We start from the raw sequence: 24,710 nt of genomic DNA on the forward strand, positions 1-24,710 counted from the left end.
ACGAGTCGATATCATAAGTAAGCTCCCGTGGTGGCAAAGCCGAATCGATCACATAGAAGAAGGAGACTTTTGTTGAATATCAGTTAAGATGTACAGCTCGCTTGGAAGTGAATGGTCAGGTGGTTGTGGCTGTTGGGGTTGGGTTTTCTACTGCAAACACGACCCAACCAACGAGGGGAAAAGCAACATAACTCACAGCGCGTCTCGTTTGTTTTCGTTTGCAGTGTGTTGACATAGCTGTAGCATGGTGACAAACAAGAATGTGCAGCGAGCCCACAACAATAGCGTGAACTGTTCCGTTTTGCGGCACAGTGCTAGTGAGCGTCAAACAAAAAGCAGTGACAGCAGGAAAAAAAACCCGTCCACAGCCTGTACAACGCAACAACATAGTGAAATCATCTACATACGACCACAAACCATTGGCAGCTTTAGCGTGCCAGTGATTTGCAACATAACGGATCTCTCCATAACTTCCCTGCCCGCCCTTCCCTGCAGATTCCGCGCGACCAAAGGCACTCTGGCAATGGCGACCCTAGGCTGTGTTGCGATTTGAAAGCCTCTCCCGGTGTGAAGAGAACGAACGTGAACGTGGTGCTGCGTAGGAGAATCGAGTGGAATTTGTAGTTCGAAGAATGCAGCAAGAGAAACGCAACGCGATCATGTTACACGATGTGCGAGTGGGGGTTATGGTGATGGTGGTCCAGCATTAGGCTCCGGCCACGACTGTTTGTGCACGCGGGCTCGAAAGTGACAGTGTTTGGTTAGGTGTTTGGAATACGGTGGACGCGTGCACTAGTGGAACCATTGTGAGCGTGTATAGCGGGGCTAGGGTGAAAGCGGCTACTTGACGAACCCTTCAGGTGGTGCCACCATGGAGGCGGACGTACTGAACGCGCTCAACACGCAGACGGCGTACATGCCGGGTGGACGGGATCGCGATGGACATCCGCTGATCGTCATACCGGTACCGTTCTACGACAATCTGCCCTGGATGAAGGGGTTCCTCGAGACGACGGTCAAGTATCTGCTGACCAGCTTAAGGTAGGTATCCTTCAGCGGTGGACATGCTCCAACCGTACACCGAAGTGTACCGATTGTTTGCCTTGCTTTTCTAGTCCCGAAACGGTCAGCAGTGGCGTGGCGATTATTCTTGACGCGCAAAAGTGTTCGTGGCGCTCCACCCGCCAGTACATACGGCACGTCCAGCAGCTGTTAAGTGAGCAGATGAACAGTTTTCTCGTCATACGGCCGGACGCATTCTGGGACAAAAACCGGGTGGAAAACTGTGCCCGACAGCATCGCAAGGGTGAGGTAGGTAGATCGACTCTGTTCCACTGCCATCTCGGGGTGGGTTCTCTACCCCTAGATGATCTGTATCTCTAGATGCTTCTCTTCTTTATCGGCAACAACAAACCTCAAGAGGTGTTATAGGGCCTGCCATTTCTGGCTTTCTGTGACTTTATTTACCCGTAGCTGGATAGTCAGTCCTGCGTACGGGGGATTGGTCCGCATGGGATTTTGGTCTGGTCCGTTCGTGTGAAGACCGGGGCCGATACCATCATGCCACCGGGCCACTCCGAATTTCTAGATGCGGGGAAATCATATTTACGACAGCTTCGTCCTTTTCAGTCCCACCTCTGGACATCATCAACATCAAGATCTCTGCTTCTGAAAGTCTTCAAAACATCGTACCCACTGCATATTCCCTTGCGGGGTGGCATTGTCTTCGTTGACATTGAAGAATAGAAAATTGACCGATCGAATGTGATTGATTGCACGCGTTGCAGTGCGATCCAGGTGGGGGTAACACACGGTGTCGGCAATTATAAACCCATTTTGCGACGTGTAGATGTCAAAAAGCTGTGCGATCTTTTGCAAGCATCGTAAAGATAATGTTATCATCACTCGGGCGCACGCTTGGTGTGGTGTGCTCCACTCGGAACATCTCTGTGCAGGTGGCCAAGTCTCCTCACTGTCCAGCGCCCCAACCTTTCGGCTATGTGTGACATTGAACTCTACGCATTTGTACAGCAACTATAGTCTGACATACGTGTGTGACAGTGGTCCGAAAGTGTGGTGTGTCCGGGGAGAGGTTAGACTGGGGTGCACGAGCTGTTACCACTTTACCCAGAGGGCGTGTGCTTGTATGACATAATAACAGGGCTGCTGTCGGCAAAGTGTCCATGGGGACGATGGTGTGCGGTTTGTTTGTTTATCGATTGAAAGCCAGATACGATGGTGCGCCATGTTTTCGATTCCATCGATCGTCAACGATCAGCGCGGTACAAGATCTATTCTTATCGGTCGTTCGAAGCGATGACCTGAGGTTAGCGAACACGCCATTACGGTGGGCCTTCCTCCGTTGTAGGGAACCGGTCGATTTGATGCTCGCCATACCCAGTTTCCAGATTGTTCGTTCGGTCTTCTTGCGTGTGCGGTACTGTTTTCATATTGCACCGTGCGGTAATGTGAACAATGCCTGCCCAACGCCACGGAGGTACCTTGAATACGTACGCGGGGAACGTAATTAATTGTTGGTCAGATTGTGCAGATTACTGCATCGGCTGTTACAATCGGTCCCTTATCGAATGCTCTGAGTGGGATATCTTATCGAAACCGGGAGCTACCGGGATACTACTGCATTGGGGGTTAATTCGGGATGTTATAATGGTCGTGACGACTATCAGATCAGCTTGGCAGCAGATTCTGGGAATAGTACTATCAACACGTGCACCATTTACGTTTCCAACTCAAACCCCAAGGACGCAATGCACTTCGATAAGCACGCACAACACCATTGCATATGGAACTCGTTACAGTGCCATCATCATCATCATCATCATCAGCTTGCTCGCGGAGAAGTGTCGATTTAGACCAGTCGTCTTCAACACCTTGGTTTCCGTTTTTGGGCTATCTTTTACCCACGGTCTCACACAGATTATCCCCTGGAATACTTCAACGGCACCACAAACAAGGAGAAACGCCAGTCTAATTAGCCCTCTGTTAGGTCTGCAATTGACGCAAAGGCTCACACACGTACGCAGTGGGGTGGTAGATAATTTCCATTTTCCCTTCTAGGGATGTTTTTTTTTGTTTTCTTTCCACATTCATACCGTGACCCGGCCGGTGGGAGGAAGCGGGAACAGAGTCTCGAACGTGACGATTGGGATGGTTTTTCCCTTTCTTAACAGACTGGAAGGGTGTCGAAGGCGTTACAGCTTTCCATTGCTGAGCTTCGTTACTACGCAACTCAATCCAGTAGATATGGGGATTTTTTTTTCTCCGCCGCCAAGGGGCTATTCTACTCATACGACGGCTTACATGAGTGTCGCATAATAAGCTGGCGCATTGCTTTTCCTTTTCAGCATTTACATACCGCAATGCTAGTGCGTGAAGTGCACAGTGGTGATGTTTTTATTTTCTTAGGCAGTGCTATGGTGAGCGTGCTTTTTTCCTTGGGGTTTGCGTTTGGCTACGCGCTCCAGTGACTGAAAACACTAACCTTGCAGCTTAACGATGAGAGTACAGAACTCAGCCATCGCGAACATGTCATGCATTTGAGGTATTGCAAAAAAGGGGCTCATGTTTTTAATGGTTGTCAGAGTGAATAAATTAATGATACTTTACACATTACTATTCATGTTTTTACATCTAGTGGGTGATACATTACTGACTTATTCAGGTCATGGGTCGAGCTTTGAAGTTTGTTGTGATATGTTAAGTTACAGTGAAAATGGAGTGAGAAGTGAGGAGGAGTTATTTTTGAAGGATCTTTAGACGAATTGTTAAAATGATACGATGACGAAAGAGCGTAATAAGAATAGGATATTATCTTATTTTTCATTTTTGGCCATTGTTTTATGAATAGGTTGCACCCTTGCATACCTTCGTTGTTCAATAAATTACCTTTCTGTCAATGCTTTTGTCTACGTTTGTTGTTTTTTCAACACACGTTATTATCCACATGAGACCAATTACTATTTCAACGTTCGACGTGCTTCCAAAGCGTCCCGAGACTTTCCTGCGGCGAGGAAATCGGTTCCGGTAAGCCGATTTTCCTCGCCCAGCACACAGCTTGGCAGCAAAATCGCACGTACGTCAAAAGCGACAAAACGTAAATAGTGGGGGCAAAAAATGCTCAAAATCCGTTGTACTTTCTCTCGTGTTCTGCGTACAAAAGCTTTGCGGGAAAGCAAAATCGTTTGCTATCGTTTCCAGCGGGACTCTTGAACGACCGTTCGTGGCTTTCAGGCTCCTTGGTGCGGGAAACCGTACACATCAACACAAATGCACGTTAATATTGGTCGCTTACGGGGTTTCTTGTCGCCGCATGCACAATTGGTTGGGCACTTGCATTGATGTTCGGGATTGGGTTTTGGTGTAACGGGGCAATCAATAAGTGAGGAACTGTTTACCTGTCCCAACGAGCTTTCCGTTTTGGGGTTGGTGAAGAACGAACAAGTGCAGTGGAGAAAGCAATTGCCCGCTAAAGAGACGCTTTTTGCTGAAACGGAAAGTGTTTTGTCAGTGTTTCCAACTCAAATGGACGGCGCACGTTCGTTTTGTTGTGAATTTCGTAACCGATTACTTTTGTACACGATTCAAATAAACAAAAAAACAACCCAACACAAACGAAAACAGCAGTGTGGCATTTGATCGAATTGAAATAATTGCCCATCGATTGAGAGAAATTAGCGATTCCCAAATAGGCGTTTGTGCAATGTTCGAGCTATAAGGCACGTGGTTGTGGTTTTGAGGAGAAAAGTGGATAATTTTAATGTGTGCTAATCTGTGCACTGAATGGGTGTGCAATTTGATCGAAATTGCCCGAACCTTGGCTCATCGTAAACGTAGCGAGGGGACGACGTCGGCTCGCAACTCAATGTGCGGCTCAACTATTCACGGCCATTCGTAAAATATGCTTAAATATTAAATATGATACAGGCCGGTTGTTTGGTTGTCTAACGATAAGAGCGTCGGTTTCCTACACTGGTGTTGGTTCAAATCCTTATCTTGACGACAAGTATTGTGTGCTTTGACATATTAGATTATAAATGTTTAAGCAATGGGATGTGGATGTGGATGTTTTTGTTTCATGCATAGGATCATCTTTAGACTTATGTACTGCATCGTACATGTTAAGCGATCATGCTTATTCTGCGGAGTTCTTTCTCACTTCATGGGTCATTTTATTTTGCTTGTCAGGACCGGCATTGTTGTTTCACTTGGCATTGTTTCTGTTGATTACGAGTTTGCTCGTTAGCTAATTGTATGTTTTCTCTTCCCAGCCCACCATCATCTCAAAGTCCCGTTTGGTGAAGTATTTCGACACGAGTGAGCTACCGGAGGAGCTTGGCGGCATCATCGCGTACAACCACGAACAGTGGATAGAGTCCCGTGAGGTAAGCAAATCGAGCACAAAGCTACCAATGAATGATCCTTCATGGGTAATCAATTGTTAGAATAGTAAATAATCTTACACTTGACACAGCACACATTTTAAAAGGTACTAATTGTGAGTGGTATCGAAACATATTTCAAATTTGATAATAACCCCTTTTTCGACATATAAAATGATCTTCTTTGAAGCAAACTCTACCTATATCTTTTACCAAGTAATTAAATATCCAATAACGTTGAAGAAAAGATTCGAATGCCCTTAATATATCTATTCCGATGCTAATTGAGTAAGATTTTTGTGACGATTATGTGCCCAACTTCCTGTTTCTTCTTGCGTAGAACTTTCTATATTGCTCCCGGACGCTTTCAAACAAAACGAGTGTTTCGCTTCTCCCCACCCCCCAAGCCATCCATAAGCCAACGTAATCTCCAACACCCGATCGGTGATAAAATTCCCATTTTCAATCCGGGCTTCAAACGAGGCATCATAAAAAGCGCTTCTCACTCTATTGACGATCGCGAGGGACTAACCGTACACAGTTTTGAGAATATGTGTGCGTGCGTTTGTATGGGTCGTTTCATCGTCCACTTGACCGATCGATCTGATGGTTCTTGTCATGCGGTTTAACTAATGTACACTGTTGTTGTCGTTTTTGTTTTCCTTTTCCACTTTCATCCCGTACCATCGGGTCATCTGATGCTCTTCTTCTGTGGATGCTGTCCCGACCGCCCACTCACACACACCGACAGCGTATCGAAGAATTTCGAAAATCCTACGACAAAGCCATGGGCGACCTAGAAAACCTGCACCTCATCCTGCTAGACAACCGAACCGTACGGGCAAGCGAATCGACGACGGCCCTCAAATCTTGCCAGCAGCTTAACGTGGATGTGCAAAAATTTCTCTCCCTTGTGATGGACGGCGGTAAGTGTCAGGCGATCTGGGGGAGATCCTGTTTTTTTTTCCTTCTTCCAACTGCTTCCACAACACCGGAATCACCGGTTTGGAGCTGGCATGAGTAAGCAGCTTTATCGGTGGGCAGGAGTGAGGGAATAACGACGCATATTCATAAGTTTCTCCAGAAGACGACCGAGAAGATTGATATGCTCTGGCACAGAAGGGCTTCCATACCAAAACTTGGGGGAAAGCATTGTTGGCTCTCTTTGCCCTGATCGTCCGTAACTGCGACCATGTTTGGTTAATTGAACAATCGATGCGATGCGTCGATGAAGGCTTAATTTCTCTCGCGTCACTGATGACAGGGGGCCGTACCCACCGGAAGTTGGCAGCTGTGCGCAAAAGCAGCGATCGATCGTCTGATCTATCATTTCCGCTCGTTTCGAAATGCTGGTAGCTGGCACCACTCATTAACAACCAGCCGTACATGTCACGGTGCAGACATCTTTTCCTTCCGGAAGGAGTGTCTCTCGCATCAACACATGGTGAAGGCTGATTTTGAAGGGTGTTGGGCAACTCTAGCACATCGTTAATACTACGTTGCTTAATCGGCAGTGCGCGACCAACACCTGGTCGGTTCGGGTCCCTGCCATAACCCGGCGGTTTAGTTTAGTTCCAATAAATGGTTGTAGCTCTAGAAAAGGTTCACATGAAATTCTGCTTTCCCTATCAAATAAAACGACCACTTAGCAAATGACGTGCCTTCCCAAAACAAACTCGGGAGAGTTGAGTTTACCCAACCGCCACGAACCGTGCCACGATCTGGGTCAGTTTCGTGTGGAGCACGCCGCATGAAGAATTTCCATAACAGAGGGGTGTACGCTAATGGTCAATCTGACCCCGCGTGCGAGGACCAGTCAGTGTAATGCGAGCATGAACAATGGGTCTTTTTTTGTGGACAGGTTGATCGTATTTGAGATAGTGTTTGCAATAAATTGTGTTATGGAAAATGTTTGGAACGATAATAGTAAAATTATTTAACTCGACTTCCGTGAGTTCCTGCATAATAAACAAAAAAGACGGTTAGCTAATTTAAATTTTGTCCACTAAACACTTAGCAGCCCGCAATGCTTTCTAGCAAGTGCAGTCAGTGTGAAATGTTGACCCCAAAATTGGTTTTTTCTTTTCTTCTTCGGTCTTAACAATAATTTAGACAATGGTTGTAACAAATCGCACCCCATCCAGTTGGAACAGTTTAAAGTAACTGTTTAGGCAGCTTGATGCGAGTGGAAACGTTAATTGAATGCATAGCAATGTATTAAAGTGGCTGATAAAATTATAAATCATATAATTAAACATGGTTGGGCGTAAAGTAAGTGGTGCCTTCTAATTGTACTGTCTGTTTTATTGGGAGGGGAAATACTCCGTCCAGAGCTTTATAAAGCATAGATCTATCAGATGCGAGCATTGCACACCTACGGTAGATTCGAGAGTGGGGAATTAAAACCATCAGCTTTAGTAAATAATACCGCTTTCCATTTTACGTTTCCGTCCGTCCACCTGCGCACACGTGTGCGATCCGTAGGCAAAAAGCTGCTGGCCCACTTAAGCGACCTCCATGGTGCGAAGTCAGCCGTACCACAGGACCTCACCGACGGGAAGGCGCAGGTCGAGCGGTTGCTGAATACACTTGATCGCAAACAGACGGCCACCAACCAAGCGTGGACGGAGCTGGAACGGACGGTGGAAGTGTTGCAGGAGTTGGCCACACTGGAGGAAGGTGTCTCGCACGTGACTAGCTGGATTCTTACGACGGCTGAATCGATGTTGAACGCCCAGCTACGCGTTGGTCACGACGTTAGCACGGCCGATCAGCTCCGACTGGAGCATGAGATCTTGGAGTTGCAGTGCTGGCAGACGTACGGCTGTTATGCGGAGTTGTTGCACAAGATCGACCACTTTCCGCGGCGCAAGGATACACCGGCTTATCGGGATCTACAGTCGCAGCGCGAGTGGATGGACTTTGTGTGTCGTAGCTTTGCTCAGCGGTTGGAACGACGCAGGAATGTGCTGATAACGTCGGTACGATTCTTCCGCCTGGTGGCTGAGTACTTCGATCGTACGAGTGAGGTCTTTCAATCACTAATCATGGGTGAACGAGTCGAGGACTACGCTCTGGCTAGTACTAATCTGCAGAAACTTAACGAAAATCAACGAATGCTTGGTGAGTGCGGGTGTTCAGAAAGACTCAAACAGATGCAATAATGTTTTCCTTCTCTGTTCTTTTAGAAATGTTGGAGAAGGAGATCATCAAAGAGGGTGAAAAGCTAAGTGATGTACTACTGATGCCGGTGAAGGATGCGGTCGGACGAGACATTGATGTGGACTACAGTGAGGATATCAGTAATGTGAGAGATATCCTCGACGCGACCCGTTCCCGATCACGTATTTTCGCCGACAGTGTCGAACTGCAGAAGCTAACGCTCGACCAGATCACGCACATCTTCAAGTACGAACAGGACGCACGTACCGCCGTCAAGTGGATGGGTGATCTGCACCAGGTGATGTTACGATCGCACGCACACGTGGGGGCGAGTGTGCGCGAAATTCAAGCCCAAAAAGATGAACATCAAACGCTGCAGGAGACGGCCAAGGGCACGTACAACTATGGCTGTCAGCTGCTGAACGCCTCACTCGCGCTGCGCCAATCGTGCAAGCTCGAAACGTCGCAAAACATCGCCATGACCAAATCGCTGCAATGCACCTGGCGATCGTTCCAGGCCGTTGCACAGGAACAGATGACGCGACTGCGCGTATCGGCCGTCTTTCACCGGAGCGTCGAGGAACAGTGCGTGAAGTTGCGTGAACTGCACGAATGCGTACTGCGAATCGGCGAAATCACCGAACAGGGCCGGCGCCGGGTACGGCTGCGCAAGTATCTGGCAACACGCGAGCGTCTGTTGCTAGAGGTGGGTCGGATGGTGCGGCTCGGACGTCTGCTCAAGACGCGACTGAGGGAGCCATTTCTCCTGGACGACCGGCTCGATGCGTAAGTATAGTGCAAGGCGACGGTGATTTATTAATAAAACGCCGCACCTTTCCTAGGTCGTAAGAGTGCGCTTCAGAGCTAATGAGCTGGGACAGTGGGTTTGTACCCATGGACAAAGCGGATTAAAAATCTGCGTAGTAAAGTTTAAAGATTTTTGGAATATTGCCTCCCGCTAAAGAAGTTAATACAGCAAAAATAGAATAGAACTAGAAACGTATCTGATAGCGGAACATCCCTTGACAATTTTATCTTTAGAAGCCGTGTGGAATACCAATTTTAGCCAAGTTAACATTTGTTTCCTTCCATGGTTCCAACTTTATGTAACGCCGCATCTTACCGGGGAGCACCGGCACATGTTTTGGATGTCGTTGCTCAGTTGTTGTTCGTCTCGCTATCACCGATCTTGTTTCAATCTGTACGACCATTTCTCTCTATTTAAAGTTGAAAGTTGGGATAGCTGGGCAATTTGTCGTGTATAATTAGACGGAAATTAGCTCAACGCAATTGTTCAATTGTCTTTCCATCAGGATGGCCAGCCCGGAGAACATCATTACTGAAAGTGATAACATAATGGCGTGCGAAGCGATCTCGAATCGTCTGGCGGAGGTGGCCCAGGTGGCGGAAGCGCTGGACAGTGTGCTAAGCGATGTGCAGGGTGGTTTCGACGACGAGGTAGAAGAACTGACTAATGCCGAAGCGCCGGAAGTGACCGGCAAACGGAACGACGGTGGCAATCAAAGTGATGTGAGTGATGGTTTGTCTCGAGTGCCAACTACGAAAGCTTCATATGAGTGTTTTTCCTTCTTCGAATGTTGTACGCAGGATTGGAGCTCGAGCGTAAAGTCAACCGATGATGGATCGTTTGTGACGGCGTCGGACTGTATCTGTACACCACAGTCAAGGTCGTCGTCCTACCATACCGCTTCGGAATGTCGCGCCTCACCGTGGTGGGGTGTAGAGTCGATCGAGCGTCAAAGCTCGCTGGAGAACGATTCGGCCGAAGATCCTGATCCGGAAGCATTCCCGTCGATCAAGCTGCTATCGGGTGTGGTGATAACTTCGAGTGCGAACCTATCGTTCGACGAGTCGGAGCACAGTTTTCCGACCGCTGGTATCTCACACGGTTCGGCCAGTGTTGACTCACATCCAGACTCGGACGATACAGTACCCACGGTGTGTTCACAGACCAGTCCGATAGTGACCAGTTCGGCCTCCAGTTCCGCTCTGAACTCGATCAACCGACGGGAAAATCTCGCTCTTTCACTTACGCCGGAGGAACTGGAGCAGATTGAAAACGATATCCGCAACAACAACCTGTTGACGTCGGTTAGCACTGTAGATATTGTGGGGAAGGAGCTCCAGAGCACCCAGGTGACACCAACTAGTGAAGATAGCGGTAACGTGAGTACCAGTAGCGTTAAGCTGGATGTAGAGGATGCCACGCGTTTCGAGCCGGTAAAGGGCCCTACGGACATTTCCGGGTTAACGTACTACTATCAGAACATCATCACCAAGCACACGGTGAAGAGTTGTCTCTGAAGAAGGAAACCGATCGTCAATATTCGATATAAGAAGCCATTCAATAGCTTGCCGGTAATGCAGCAACTGTAGCTTGCCAGAGAGAACCAAGAATTAGTTAGCTTGATAGGTTTTATTGAACGAATTTGTGCATAGAAGTGTTATGAAGATATAAACGAAACAAACGTTTGCTGTGGCATAGAGAAAATAAGCTTGCATGATAACGTGTGGCATTTGAACGTTTGATTAAAGTAAGATAGAATAGCATTGTAACAGTTTGAATGTTTGGTTCTGTTAAGCATGTTGATTTGTTGTGTTTTTGGTCGTGAAATAAAAAAGTGTTCTCCGCATGAAGTAGCCCATGTTGACAATGAGTGTATATTAATGTGTGTGGTTTGTTTGTTGTTTGCTTAAATACAGCCATTGTTTTATTTGGATTTTTGTAAAACAAAACGCGCGATACGATTTCAACGTTAGGTCAGAACCCTAATCAGGCTAATAATTGCGCCTGTGAGACTGTAATGCAGATAGCATACTTTGAAACCGCCTAAAAGTATGCAATTTGGAGGTATTTTTAAATTCACCATCACTGTGGGAAAGTATTGTTGGATTTATTATTTTTTTATTTTCATTATGAATCATATCACACGATAGTTATGAATGGAAATTAAATGCAATTATTGTGCATCATTCGAATGCCTAAACTCATGTGCAATAATTGATTAATTAATACACTGATTTGAAAAATCACAAATTCCAACAGAAGCATCTTCTTAAACACGATGATAAAAAGAGATAATGGTGAAGCGTGTTCCAGCATTGCTTTGTAAGTTGTTCGATTATTTAATCTCTTCCACCCATTTCCCCTAGCAGCTTGGATTAAGAAAAAAAAAACACTCAATTCAAAACAAGAAAAGAGTAGAACAAACACCACGGCTGACCACCAGAATATTGTTTTTTCTCCAATCTCAAACACTTGCGATTGCATGCGAGAGCCCCATCTACCACACAGTCGCGAGAGACCACGTTAGTGATCTGGCGCGAAAGAAAAGGTGTAGGAGCGCGAAACATAAATGGGGAGAGAGAAAAAACGTGTTGAATATGATCGCACGCAACAACTCCCTCCAAACAGCAGGAGGAGAAACTCTCCGAACAAGGGTGACCCACAGTCTCTCGGATGCAATCGACCAGTGTGGATCGCCCTGAACGCCACGCAAGAAGATCAAGCTATAACCAGAAAATAGCCTAAAGGTAAAGGTGCGCCCGGTGTGGATCCTAGTGGGAACGAGTGAAAGTGATGTTCTAAAGTTGCTGAAGCTGTTCAGAGTGACGAGAAAAAGATGAATCGTTGATGTTGTCCAGTGCATGAGAGTGATTTTTATTCGAGCGAGCGTGTGTGCGTATTTTGATCGGCAGTCGATGTCAAGTATGCACGGTTCTGTTGTCCAAGCTGGACGCTGGATGGATGAGCGCAGAATGCGTTTCGTTCTGTAGTTCCGAAATCATCGACCATACATTCTGGCTAACTTGAATGCCCGAAGTGCCTACAGCACCATACACCATGAAATGCTTGTTACGGTAAAGGGAAGAGTTACGTACAACTTGAAGACGGAAGACCAGTGTGAATGAAATGTGGAAGCGCCTGTGGCGTCGTCGACAACACTCAGCCGGTTATTCGAAGGGGGAAAAGAAGCTTGAAGCGCACAGACGCACACGGATTGGAAAGAAGATTAGTTTTCTCAATTTTCAACTCAACGCAAATGTGTTCCGATGAAAAAAGACGCCCGGGATGTTCCGTTGGTCGAGGTGCGATCTGACGGATCGTTAACATGCGCGTGCGCAACCGTGTCACCGGATCCGAATGTTCCGTGCGTTGTTTTAGCTTAGATGTGTACAGCGAGAATTAAAAAAGCAGCCAATATGTGCTTCTTCTTGTGAGATTCGTGTGATGTTGCCGGTGCTGTAATCTAAAAGTGTTATTTTTTTTTAATAATATTTTGCTTTCTTGCAGAGTTGCATTTGATTAATTTTAGTTTTCGACCAACCGATAAGGTTAGATTTTAGCAATCTTCATCCTACAAATTTACACCAACTGTATTCGTGGCTGTTTGTGCTAAAGCGGGTGCAATGTGAGTGAGAATCACTTCTCGGGGGGAATTATTATATTGTTTTGCAGTGTAAAAAAAAGAAGAAATCGAAACAGCAAACGAAAGCGAGAGTTTTGATTTAAGTGTTGAAAGATTTGGAGACTGTAGTCATCAGTGTAGTCTCGCATTTCGAAGCCTACTGTGCAGCATAACGAGCCATGGAGCAGAAGCCGCCGGGTGTAGACGGGAAGTTCAGCTCGCTCGATGAGCTGCAGCGGCAGTTGAACGAAGATTTCGCTCAAACGCTCGGACCGATGACTTCACCTCAGCACATGGCCACTGCAGCCACATCACCAGCAGCAGCATCAGCAGCCGCGGCAGCACCGGGATCATCATCTGGAGCGAGTGCAACGATCGCTACCACCATCAGCACCATTGTGCTCCAGGGTGGTCCACTGCAGCTGGTTGTGGCGATTCTGAAGGTAAGCTTTGCTGTGTGTAGAACTCTGACCCGGGTCAGATCACCGTAACCGGGTGGATTGGGTTGGGGAAAAAGCGTAAGATCGAAGATCACAGCGGATCGCATCATCAATCATTCGCCGTGTTGCTTTGCTGGCTTTCCTGTTGGAATGGTGGATTGGATCCAGCGAATTACCCTAGGCAAGATACACCTGCGGACATGGTTGAGCTAGCATGCAGAGTTATAGAACCGAAGGAAAAAATGGAATGAAGAAACGTGAACGGGGATGCATCGCGTGCCGCACAGGGGCTCACATTGAGATGCAGAACATGCCTGATACCTTCATCAGATTTCCGAGGTTTTCCACATTGAATCTTGATACGTTCCAAAACTACAATCAATTAGTGATCTATGAGAAGATTGGCGAGGCTCTTATTTATTAATTCTTTCGCTGATAATTGGTTTGTGTGTTCTTTCGTGTGTGCTTTTAATGCTGGATTCGCATCCGTGCGTACGCACTGTACCGTGTGATGTAGGAAAAGTGTAATGCTTGCTCATCATGCAACGGTTCGGGATCTACTGCAGTGCGCTCTGGCCGACATTGTATAAGGAACTTCGACTTCGAAGACGAAGTCTTCACAACGAACACACTCACCCAGTATGCTAATTGAACTCTCCGTCAAGGTCGTCAACTGGTTTGTTTGTGATGTATTCGAATTCCGACCACGTTGGGAGGTTTTTGATGTGACGTTCGGCATAAGGCAGCCGCATGAAATGACCGGATTTGACAAACGGTTTGATTTTCCTCAGTTTCAAATGGATGCAGATACGCATACTAATATGTGGAAAGTATAAATAAGATACAAAAACAATGAATAATTGCGAATTTCTACTGTTTTAAGTTTCAAGCCGGAAGGGATACTTTTCCAAATTATGTATTCTCAAATGGATGGCTTCAAGCTTGATGGTTCAATAATTTCTTATGTATCTCAATCAAGGCTCAAGAAACAATCCAAGACTAGAAAAACTGATCCTTATCCTCAAAAAGAGAGCATTCAGATAAGAATTTCTATTCTCAAGCGACGTATCCACAGTTTGTGTTGTGAAGATTTTTGGACCTTGAAGCTGGAAAGATGCCATCAGCATAATCTATACCTTTGGTTGACTTTCTTATGATATCATCCTTGCAGACATTTAGGTTAGCTCACTGTGTTGTAACCTTCGCTACTTAGCTTTGGCTTTCATATTCCTTTCCAATGTCTTCATCAAGGGACAACAACCCTTCGAGTAATCCTTGAAAATAAATCATCAAATTGGCTATTGTTTGTGCTCTTTTCCAAAACACTCGTCGTACAATAACGTAAAATTCAAATTGATTGTTTGATTCAATTCAAATAAATGTTGTACACATAGCCAAACATTGTGTGTGAAATATGTCACATTGTTTGCATTCAATCCAACATATTTGTTCAATGCGTCAAACGATGGTACATGAATTTCGTACGCAGGGGTAGCACCTTCTGCTGCCTGCAAAATTCGCTACGCCCTTCTGGTCCACATTCTCGGAAACTCGGATGACGCGACCAGTTGTGAGCGAGTTATTAAATCGTGCGCATGAACAAACTTCATCGTCGCGAGTGTGTTGCATACTAATGCGTCGTCTTCGCGGTGCTCTTTGCAGCGGAGTTGCTATTAAAGCGGACGTTTTAATTGCAATCGTGGAACATACGAGCTCGAGGTCCGAATTAATGAAACTAGAGCTGGGTGGTATGCAAAACCATCGGCGCCGGGCGTCTAAAATCAAAGATGATCCAATGGCTGGAGGTGGAGATGTAGTGGACATTAGGCGTAGCAGATATTGAGAACAGGAGCGAAAAAAAAAATTAATTAATGTCTAATAATTGACACACTCTGCCGTTCATGCGATCGCAGCTATTTCAGTATTGAATCAACCATTTGCACTGTGCAAAGGTTTCATAGTCCATATAACGCACCACATGGGGGATGATCTGCTGGTACCAATTCCTAGAAAGCGTACAATTAAGCTGCGCCTCGCTCGTAAAACAAAATAGATACCATAATTAAAATTAGAGCAAGAACTTTTTAATTTTATCACCCCGGTATGTGCTCTGGTTTGGATTTTACTTGAGAAAGGCGAACGCCGCTCGGGAGGTGTTAGTAATGGTCGTTTTTGTTTGTAAAAAATGAGGCGCTTAAATTGGAACACTGGGCCCGTCTTTAAGAAGCGACGATTGGAAAGACGAATTGCACCCGGACATGCCTCGCACAGTCAAGTTTTACGATAAGCCTTACCCTGGCTTACCGGTTTATGCTCGACCTGGTGGACCTGCATTCTACCTTCGAACGGGGTCGATGTCTTATGCTGTCGAGCGGTGTAAATGGGACTGCCCTGGTACACTAACAAACCGGTGCATTGAATCATTTCCGTCTAATTAGAAGCAATCCCCTCACGCCAGGTCCGGTCAGGCAAAGACTTTGTTCGATAAATTATAATTTTACGAGGCAATCAAAAGAAAAGTTTGTGCCGGAATGGTTAATTTCTTCGTTTATGAAGTCCTGCTTAATCACCCTTAAGTGTGCCCTTAAGAGATAGCTGCGAGTGTGATGTTTTCATTTGAAGATTTCCCCAGGAAAGCACTGGTCGAGGATGGATTGGATGGAAAAGCAAGCCGAACATGATCGTTTATAATACCGATCACACAGCCTACCCTCCGAACCGCGAAAAGGTACCTCAGAAGTTAACATGAACACTCCATTAATCGCTAAAAGCCCAACGGCGCTCGAACTCGTTCCTTCGAATGTGCTGGTTTTTCTCGCGTTGCTTTTTTTTTTAAATCGCGAATATGCATACACAAACACACATGATCGCGTATCGGAATCAATCCGAATCTGAGGATGGGTTTCAAGATTTCTGTGTTTGTGTGTGTGTGTTCGCACGAGTTTGGACATCCAGAAGCCGGTTTTTCGTGTGGTATTATTTCAATGTTTAGCGAAAGGAGAGCGCGAGGATGGAGACACCGTTTGTGTGGAGAACCCTGCAAGGGAAAGATGAGTTCTACCGAGGGAGTTTGTGATACTGTTGCCTGAGGATGGACATTTTTTTCTCGCATTGGCGTATCGTTTGGCCCTTTCTGTGAGAAAACATCGTACAAAGAGCGCGGTTTACCAAAAAACCACATACCAAGAATACAGAACGTTCCGGTTTGAGGTTAAGAGGGTACCAAAACAAATTCTCACTGGGCTGGGCGAAGCTGTGGATGCCATCACTTTTTGGGGTTTTTCGAAATCATAACTTTCCAACAGCTTGATCTTCTTCTACAATACCTACTAGAAGCCACACAAAGCAAACCCGATATAAAGCGCGGAACACGGAACAGATACAGGGAAAGATTCGCGAATGAAATTGTTGCATCCTCGCTCGAAGCGATCGCGCGGGGCATAATTTATGGCCATGTTGTCTGTCTGCTGTTGGGCAAATGTTGGGCATGGGTCGGTTGGATCGGTTCGATTCGTGGTTCATTTTACTTATCCACATAAAACCACCCTTAAACGCCGCATACACACGCGGCAACGGGCAGCGGCAATAGGCGAAAGAGAATGTAAACAATGTTGCCCCATTCGCCACAAGATCGCTCTGCTCGGGATGTATAGGAGTTGGTGCGCAGATTTCGTTTGCGTTACTGCGTCGAGAGATAGTGAAGAAGAATGATCTGCAGGAAACTGCAGGGCCGCCTCGAGTGAGGGACTCTGGAATTATCGCACGGCGGTTCAGATTTTCGGATGCAAAAATCAGGTCATAAGCGATTCGAGCGGCAACTTCCGATAGGGTACCGGCTTGACGTCAGCATACAGCAGGGCCAAGAGAAAGGGATGACGGTGTATTACGAGAAAAACACCGGGCAAATGTTTGATGTAAATACACATTGGAGCGAAGAATTATCGAATAGAAATCGTTAATAGTAGTTTGCAAAAGTGATTACCCATGCGCCCAAAAGAAATGACCTATGAAAGATGGGAAATTCCAGGGGTATTTATAAACAGTGGTTGAATTTTTTCCCTAATTTTGGATACATTTTAAACAAGCTGGTCCATCTAATACAATAATTCGTCTGATGTTTTTGTCTAATGCTAGTACATATTTTATTTAATTTTAGGAATTTATAATAAACTATGATCCCATTTTCCCACTAACTCTAGTAGAAAGATTGATCAACACTTGAAGATATACTGGAGTTCCACTAACATCTACAAAAAATTTTACTATTAGGTATCAAGATGGATCTCTGTAGGGTTCTCCTACAGAATCCTACAACAGTTCCCTAGTTAATCCAAAATAAAACGAACAAAATCTGTCACCAAAATTGACGCAAAGGCTATTTTGCCAACAACTCTTATCTTCCCTTTCTTATCTACATAGGTGTTTTCCAAATTTCTCCTTAACATGAAACAAAAGAAAAACATGACTCTTACTCGCCTTAAAAACTTAATATCATTGTTGGGAAATAGATATTAATGTTAATGTAATTGAGTGAAAATATGCATATTGAAAAGAAGAAGCAAAATTGGAAAATTATGTTCAACAATCGCATTCGTCCCATACTGGAACTCCAATTTCCCGCCCAAATACAAGGCGAGCAGCGTTCTGCTTCAAAGGTTTGGCCGTTCCGTTGCAAGATAGTTGTTTTTTGTTATAAATTAATTAAATCACCAACCCCGAGTACCGTGCTCTATTGTCACGTTTCTGCATGAGAAAGCAAACTAATTGCAGAGTACAGATTAGATGCCACTAAATTGAATCCGGCCTTTTGTTACTTCATTGGACATGAGTGTGCCGGAGGAAAAGAATGTGATTTTTGTTGAATTTATATTTGTGGTGAGCAATTTCAACAACAGACCACTGATATTTATTCCTACGATCGCACATTCCAAATGGCAACGGAGGGACAACGGTGTTGCTAGAGAAATTGGATTGTCGCCCAGATGTGTGACGATAAATTTCACATTTTCTTCGACATTTCTGTGGACTTTGTCGAATTCGTCCGGGTTCGAGTAGGAGACTGCGTAGGAGGCGTAGCCAAGGATGCGTAAACAATGTAGGCCTCGGGCAATTTTTAGCTACGCTGAAATTATTTGTTATTAATGGCAAAAGATTTTTGCATTCTTCTCTTACATGTCTCTAGTCCCAGGGAACACCCTGGAGTTGAGATCTGCACGATCAATCTTCGGCTTTCCATTTTCAAACATCGGGAAGCCATCGTGCGTGCATGTGGCGAAGCAAATGTTTTGCTAATTTCGTTGCGTTGGCCAAATGGATTTGCCATTTGGCTGCTACGTTGTGCAGCCATTCTTCCGGAGAGCAAATTGTTTGCGAAGAATGAAAAGCTGGTGGAAGAACGAAACCACCAGCAAGAAAATGTGTGCATAACTGGTTTCCAATCGTTTTCCGCCGGATTTCGGCGATGGCAATGATGATGATTGAGATGTTTTGTAAGAAAAATTTGCAAATTGCTTTATCAGGCTGATGGTTTAACGGGCCAGCAGCTTATCGTTCTTCTTTAACACGCTGCAAATGATTAAAGTTTTTCAAACGGTACCTTGCAAGGTACTAGATAGAAAAATAAACAGCCAAATTGAAAGAACATTGTATGTTCCTCCTACGCCGTGGAAGAAAAACTGCACAAACACGTCCGACTTTCCAGCTACGAAACAGACCCTGAAAGGAACCAATCTCAAGAGTATCGTGCTATTTTTCCACCCAACCATCCGGGCGATGCTGATGTCACCCTGGTGGTGTACCGCGGGTGGTTTTGCATCCATTTTTCCCAAAATAAAATCGTTTGAAAATCCCATATAGCCCACGAGACGTGACGGTTTTCTGTCTCTACACGCAACTCGTGCGTGCGGTGGAAAACGGTAGAGGAATTGTTCAGTCTCTGGTCTCATTAAATTACCCAAGTTTCCAGTGGTAAGCAACGGGAACCGCGACCCAAGTAACATGTTGCAGAAATGTTGCTTTATTGCACAATAAATTGTTCCGAGTTGCATTGTGGAGAAGTTTGTAAAATAAACATGTCCACCCGAAGCGGACGGTCATAAAGTTATCTGTCCCTTTTTCTTTGAAATTGGGAGTAAAAGAACAGTAAAATCTGTTAAATCGTGACTTCGTCCGCAGAATAACCAACTGGGATTTTTGGGACGATTTTCCCATCTCAAAACCGCAACTGCCAACAGAAAATCAGGTTAGAATTAGACGCGGACACCAGCGTAACCGGCATTGGACGCACCAAATGTGTTTATTTTGTGCTGGTCTGCAGACGGAACTAAACAAAAACAAATTCAATTGGACTGTGCGGTCCCGGGGAGATGTGTGTCAGTTAAAATGTTAAACTGCAGAACTGGCTACCCAGCATCGTGCGAGAAAAAGAAGGAAATTGCTCGGTACAAAGCGAAACGAAAACGTCCGACCATTGAGCGATTACCAAGGCACATTTCCACAATGCTCGACATCTTGCAACTTTTCTTCGGATGAAAATTTCCATGCATTCTGGGCATTTTTTTGAGGCCACTGTGGAAGAAATTCGGCAGATCTGAGCCGATTTTCCACTGAGCATGTCCCAAATTCCCGATCACGATGACGGCTGATCGGGCAGCACCAATACCCGTAACGGAGTGCGTTTGTGCTCCAATAGTTTTCCGGACAGCAGCAGACAAAGGGGGGGGGGGGGGGGGGGGAAGTTTGTGCTCAATCTTTGGCTCACGCTCTCCGGCATGCTTGTAATTATGACTACGAGAATGTACCGTTTCTGAGACGGGAGGCAACGTGCCAGACGTTGGGCAACGGTTTCGGGTAACTGGTGGACCAATTGCGATTTGGATGCCGAATTTCGGCTCGGTGCAGGAGTGATCCAGAATTCGACTTCTGGAGCTCGTTTGAATGGAGCTCTTTCACGAGAAGGAACAAGTGGCCATGTGGATTTGTTTCATTTCATCTCTGGCTCTCTTTGGTGATGCGATAAATGATGCGTTACGGTACGATTGGTGGGTGTAATTGATCATCGAGCGGTGTTTGTTATTTTAAGCTGGCCTAATGCTGCCTGGTGAATAGGTCAATCATTGAGCAATCGTTGTGGTATGAAGTTTAAATGTATCGTTCGCAAGAGGATTTTCTGCTGCAGGAGTACAAGCACTACGGAGGAGTTGGTTATCACCCCGACGCTAATGGAATGTCAATTTACGCTTCTTTACGAGACTAAAATTTAATAAGCGCACCACCGTGTGCACGCAATGGCAGAGGATATGTTTGACATGCCGAGCACTCGACTCATAAATATAAACGATTGGCAGTAAGTACACCATTTCGCTGTTCCGGCCGGTACGAGCCGCTCTTTCTCAGCGCATACACAAATCCTGCATGCCAGTATAAATAATCGACAGGCAAGACACCACAATGCGTGTAGCTCATAAATAATGCTCGCGGTACCAGCGATCGCAAACATAACGCCGTCACATGTACGAGCAAAAGGTAAAAAATAACATAAGGGTTCATTTGCGCCCGGTCGTGTCTTGCGCACGAATTGCACACACACACACATACACACATTAATTCACACCACCCGCAAGATTCAGTGACCATCACCCCAGGCTTCTCGTCTGGAGGATGGCATCTCGTTAAATCGTAGAGTGTTCGTGTTAGTCACCACGTACCTTACATGGCGCTTTGGCATTGGATGATTTTCATGCTGCAGCGAGCGTTGGAACAGCGCATTCCCTTGTCCATTGCTACCATAGCCGGAACATTAGATTGGAGTGCGAAAACTAAACCTGCGAATATATCGCTGCTGCAAGGAGAAATAGAAATCAGCGTGTTCACATGTCGTGGACATATGGAAATGACCGTAAGCTTACATGTCGCTTCGCAAAAGCTGCACCATTCGATTGTGCTGGAAAGCGCAAAAACCGTTGCTCCGAGGTGTCATTTTGCTTGAAGATGTTCATTAATCAAAACTCGCTACGCGTTGCGAAGAAAGAATGAAGGTCGCGCGGCTTTGAAGAGTCTTCTACAGATGAAGCAACTCACAACAAACCGCTGCGCGGATACCAGCAGATTGCGCATCTAATGCCGAGGATCTGACATTTGAACTGTCAGCCCCAAGTAATCCGCAGAAGTGTGTTTGTAAACAAAGGTCGTTATCGGTCGAACCTGTTCTCGAACCCTTTCACTCATGCTCACGTGCGGGCCGTCGACCACCCCTGTGTGTTGTAAGTGCACAGGTGGGGTTGGTTCCAGTCTTAACGCCTTGACATGATACCTGATCTTGGGACAGGCGCTGAGCGGGGAAGCGGTTCCTTCCACACATTCATTCATACCGTACAGCGAAACCAAGTGTATCAACGTCCGAGGTCGTGGTTTTCGGTAAACAGACTCGTTTTGTCTTTCGCTTCGTCGCCATCCCGTCGCGTTGGCCATATTTGGGTAAGCAATCTCAAGTCTGTCATGCTGAAGCTGTCGAGGCTCGCATATGGCTTTGGGGGTGGTGTCTGTATATGTGTGTGTGAGTGTGCGACTTTTGATCTGGAGTCTGCATCCGTGTTGGTAAGATCTTTCGCAAGTCACGAGTCGTATGCAAAGTTAAGCACCAAAGGAAACTGTCCCAATTCCATTCCATAGCCAGAGTGACCTCGTACAATTTTGCCGGGTTTCTGTTTGTTTTAAAGCCGGCCTGATTAGATGCTTCGACCACATTGGGACCCGATCTCTGGTGGGAAGTTGTTCCAATCAAAAGTCACTCTGAGGAGTGCTCCATAAAATATCCATATGCGCCGCGTATCGTGCGTGCAACTCGACGGCATCTCTTGGGCCACCTCTATCCTCTAGCAAATGACGTCATGGTGGCCGTTTTGGGGTTACACGCTTCCTTCGTGCAAATGTTGCAATGTTCTAAAATTAATCTTCGCGTTTTCCGTCGGGTTTTACACACAACCGAGAGCAGGTTGGCGGCTGTGGCCGGCTACTGATCGGAAGCAGATTCGTGATGGGAATTGTTCATGTTCGCATGTGTACGTATGTAAATCGCGCATGGTAAAGGGCACCACAATGCAGCGGGATGGAGTGTAAGTTTTCGTAATGAATTATGAGCGCTTGGTTGAAAATTGGGGCCGGAAGGGATGGAGAGTACTTGAAATTATGGGACAATGGTACCATACGGCCCCAGATTTGCTGCATTTTCAGCTACCTCTCCGTTCGAAAAAGCATATGGGAATCGTGCTCCCCGTACGATCAAATCCTCTAAACCCTTCCCATTTCACAATTTTAGCATACAAAACAACGCTTCTTTCGAAGTTCCCCGGTAGCGTTCGTCTTCTTCAACCAGCAAGCACGAAACATGTGCGCCGAGGCATCGGCGTTTTGCGGTGCTTTCTACTTTTAATGCTTAGCACAACAACTTGCCCTGCGAATGGTGGCAACAAACAAAACGTGTGCAGCTGTTGACGGACAGAAAAAAGCCGCCCGTTTGGCAATGGCTTCATGTTGGTGTGTAGAAATGGTGTGAAGCACACAGGACCAAGGTGAGAGTACATGATGGATTTGGCGTAACCACGAACCGCGAATCATCAACCCTTGCTGCAGTACGTTCACTGTGCGGGAACTCGAAGGTGGATCGAACGGAGTCGCTTTAGGCAGTGTTGGCAAGCAGTGCCTGATAGATTCGGCGCCTATAAATCATAATCGATTCGATGCTCTTTCTCGACATCTGCTTTATGGTCGCTACTCGCTTGGAGTGGCGTGTTTTTGATTAGCCTCCAGCTTGATCTGGTCTTTTCCTTTCGACGAACGTCACTAAAAAGTGAACACCTTTCTTGGAAAGAAAGCCCCCACACTGCTTAGCTTATTTCCAACTTGGATGACGCTATCATGGCGCATTACATCATCTTCACAAACGTCGATGTGAAAATGCGACCCTACATCCAACACGTTGATTGCAATCGGTTCGCTGTGAGCGTGTTGAAGTCAGCACGACCTTGCCCTATTAAGCGGCAATCCTCACTGAGATCTCACGGCATTTACCGAAACAAGTCAGCTGCATAATATTTCTCAAGTGAGAAAGCCTCCACCAATAGTCATGTTGGTGAAAACGCTAGCGTTACTAGAATTCCATTTCCAATGCTGGAAAATTCCTTCCCTCCGTTTGCTACTCCCGGTTCACTTTCGTGTATGTAATTTTTCATCCTCGTCCCCACCCGTACCGAAAAAAGGGCGAACCATACCGCGAGGGCACGGGCGTAAAAATAACCTTCATTCTTCGTGTTGCCTACCCCAGCATTGTGTAGCACGGTGTGATCAGTAACGCTACACTTTCTCCCGCTGCGTTCTCTATCGAGCGAGATCCAATGAATCGTTCCGATGTATTCGCGCTTAGCATAAGAATGACGTCTCGCATGGGTGGATTACCGCTTCGCAAGTGATCTCGGGAGTCTCACACCCGAGATCGGAACCCACCCCTGTCTCGGTTCGGTCTCCGGCCAGAGGGGATCTAATTTTAATTCATCTACACCGATCGGATGTGAACCGGTTGCTGTAAGTTGAGTTGCTCTACGCGCATCAACTTGGAAGCATGTTTAACGGTAATTGGGAAAATCTGTGTACATCGGGGAATGTAGGGATGCAGTCGGATGTCTTGGTGGCGTTTCACTCGCGAGAAAGAAGCCAGAATTCTTGGCTTGACTTGCGAGATTCTTTCGCGGCGTTGTGCTACAAATCTAAATTGCTTGCGGGTTTTTTGCTCGGTAAAACTTCAAGGATTACAAAAAGGCCACGACAGTGGCTCGGCATTTGATCCGTAAGATGTCCCGACCTTTTCAACGGGGTTTTTTTTACCGTGTGTGATTGGGATGTTCTTCCCCGAGGGCGTTTGTTAAAGACTGCCAATGTGGTAGGTCGAAATGGCCGGTAAGTCTCTGTTCCTACTCGCCAGATAGCTTTCCGGTTTTCCATTACTCGTAGCCCGTAATTATCCCATTAATTCCTATCGGAAATGTAATCGGGGCAATAAATATTTCCATGCGGTCCATTCCGTTTCGCAGCTTACAACTGGTGCTTAAATGAAAGCCATAAAAAATCGACCGATGGGAGTTGCTGTGGCCAGGGGAGCTGTGGAGAAGGAGAAGTGAGCGGTAAGAGATTTCAGATAAATTTGCCTGACACTGTGCGGGATGGCTGTGATACACCCAGAGTATGGAGTTGTGCTTATGGATCCAGTTTTTGTTAACGAGCCTGCG

At 46.0% G+C, this 24,710-nt stretch overlaps 2 protein-coding genes across 2 annotated transcripts in view; both read left to right on the forward strand.

Moving 5' to 3' along the window:
• Positions 1–871: 871 nt before the first annotated feature.
• Positions 872–10,895, forward strand: LOC128715346 (SEC14 domain and spectrin repeat-containing protein 1-B). Its single transcript, XM_053810228.1, has 8 exons — positions 872–1,041; positions 1,116–1,311; positions 5,289–5,402; positions 6,151–6,325; positions 7,884–8,522; positions 8,588–9,347; positions 9,875–10,091; positions 10,170–10,895. The coding sequence occupies exons 1-8, from the start codon at positions 872–874 to the stop codon at positions 10,884–10,886; spliced, it is 2,988 nt and encodes a 995-aa protein (XP_053666203.1). The 3' UTR covers positions 10,887–10,895.
• A 2,275-nt stretch (positions 10,896–13,170) lies between these two features.
• Positions 13,171–24,710, forward strand: part of LOC128715344 (titin) — a 137,026-nt gene continuing 125,486 nt past the window's right edge. The window contains exon 1 of the mRNA XM_053810227.1: positions 13,171–13,434. Within this exon, the coding sequence (XP_053666202.1) occupies positions 13,171–13,434 (264 nt within the window). The remainder of the gene's footprint in view (positions 13,435–24,710) is intronic.

The sequence above is a fragment of the Anopheles marshallii genome, chromosome 3, assembly GCF_943734725.1.
Source record: "Anopheles marshallii chromosome 3, idAnoMarsDA_429_01, whole genome shotgun sequence".
Lineage (NCBI taxonomy): Eukaryota > Metazoa > Arthropoda > Insecta > Diptera > Culicidae > Anopheles > Anopheles marshallii.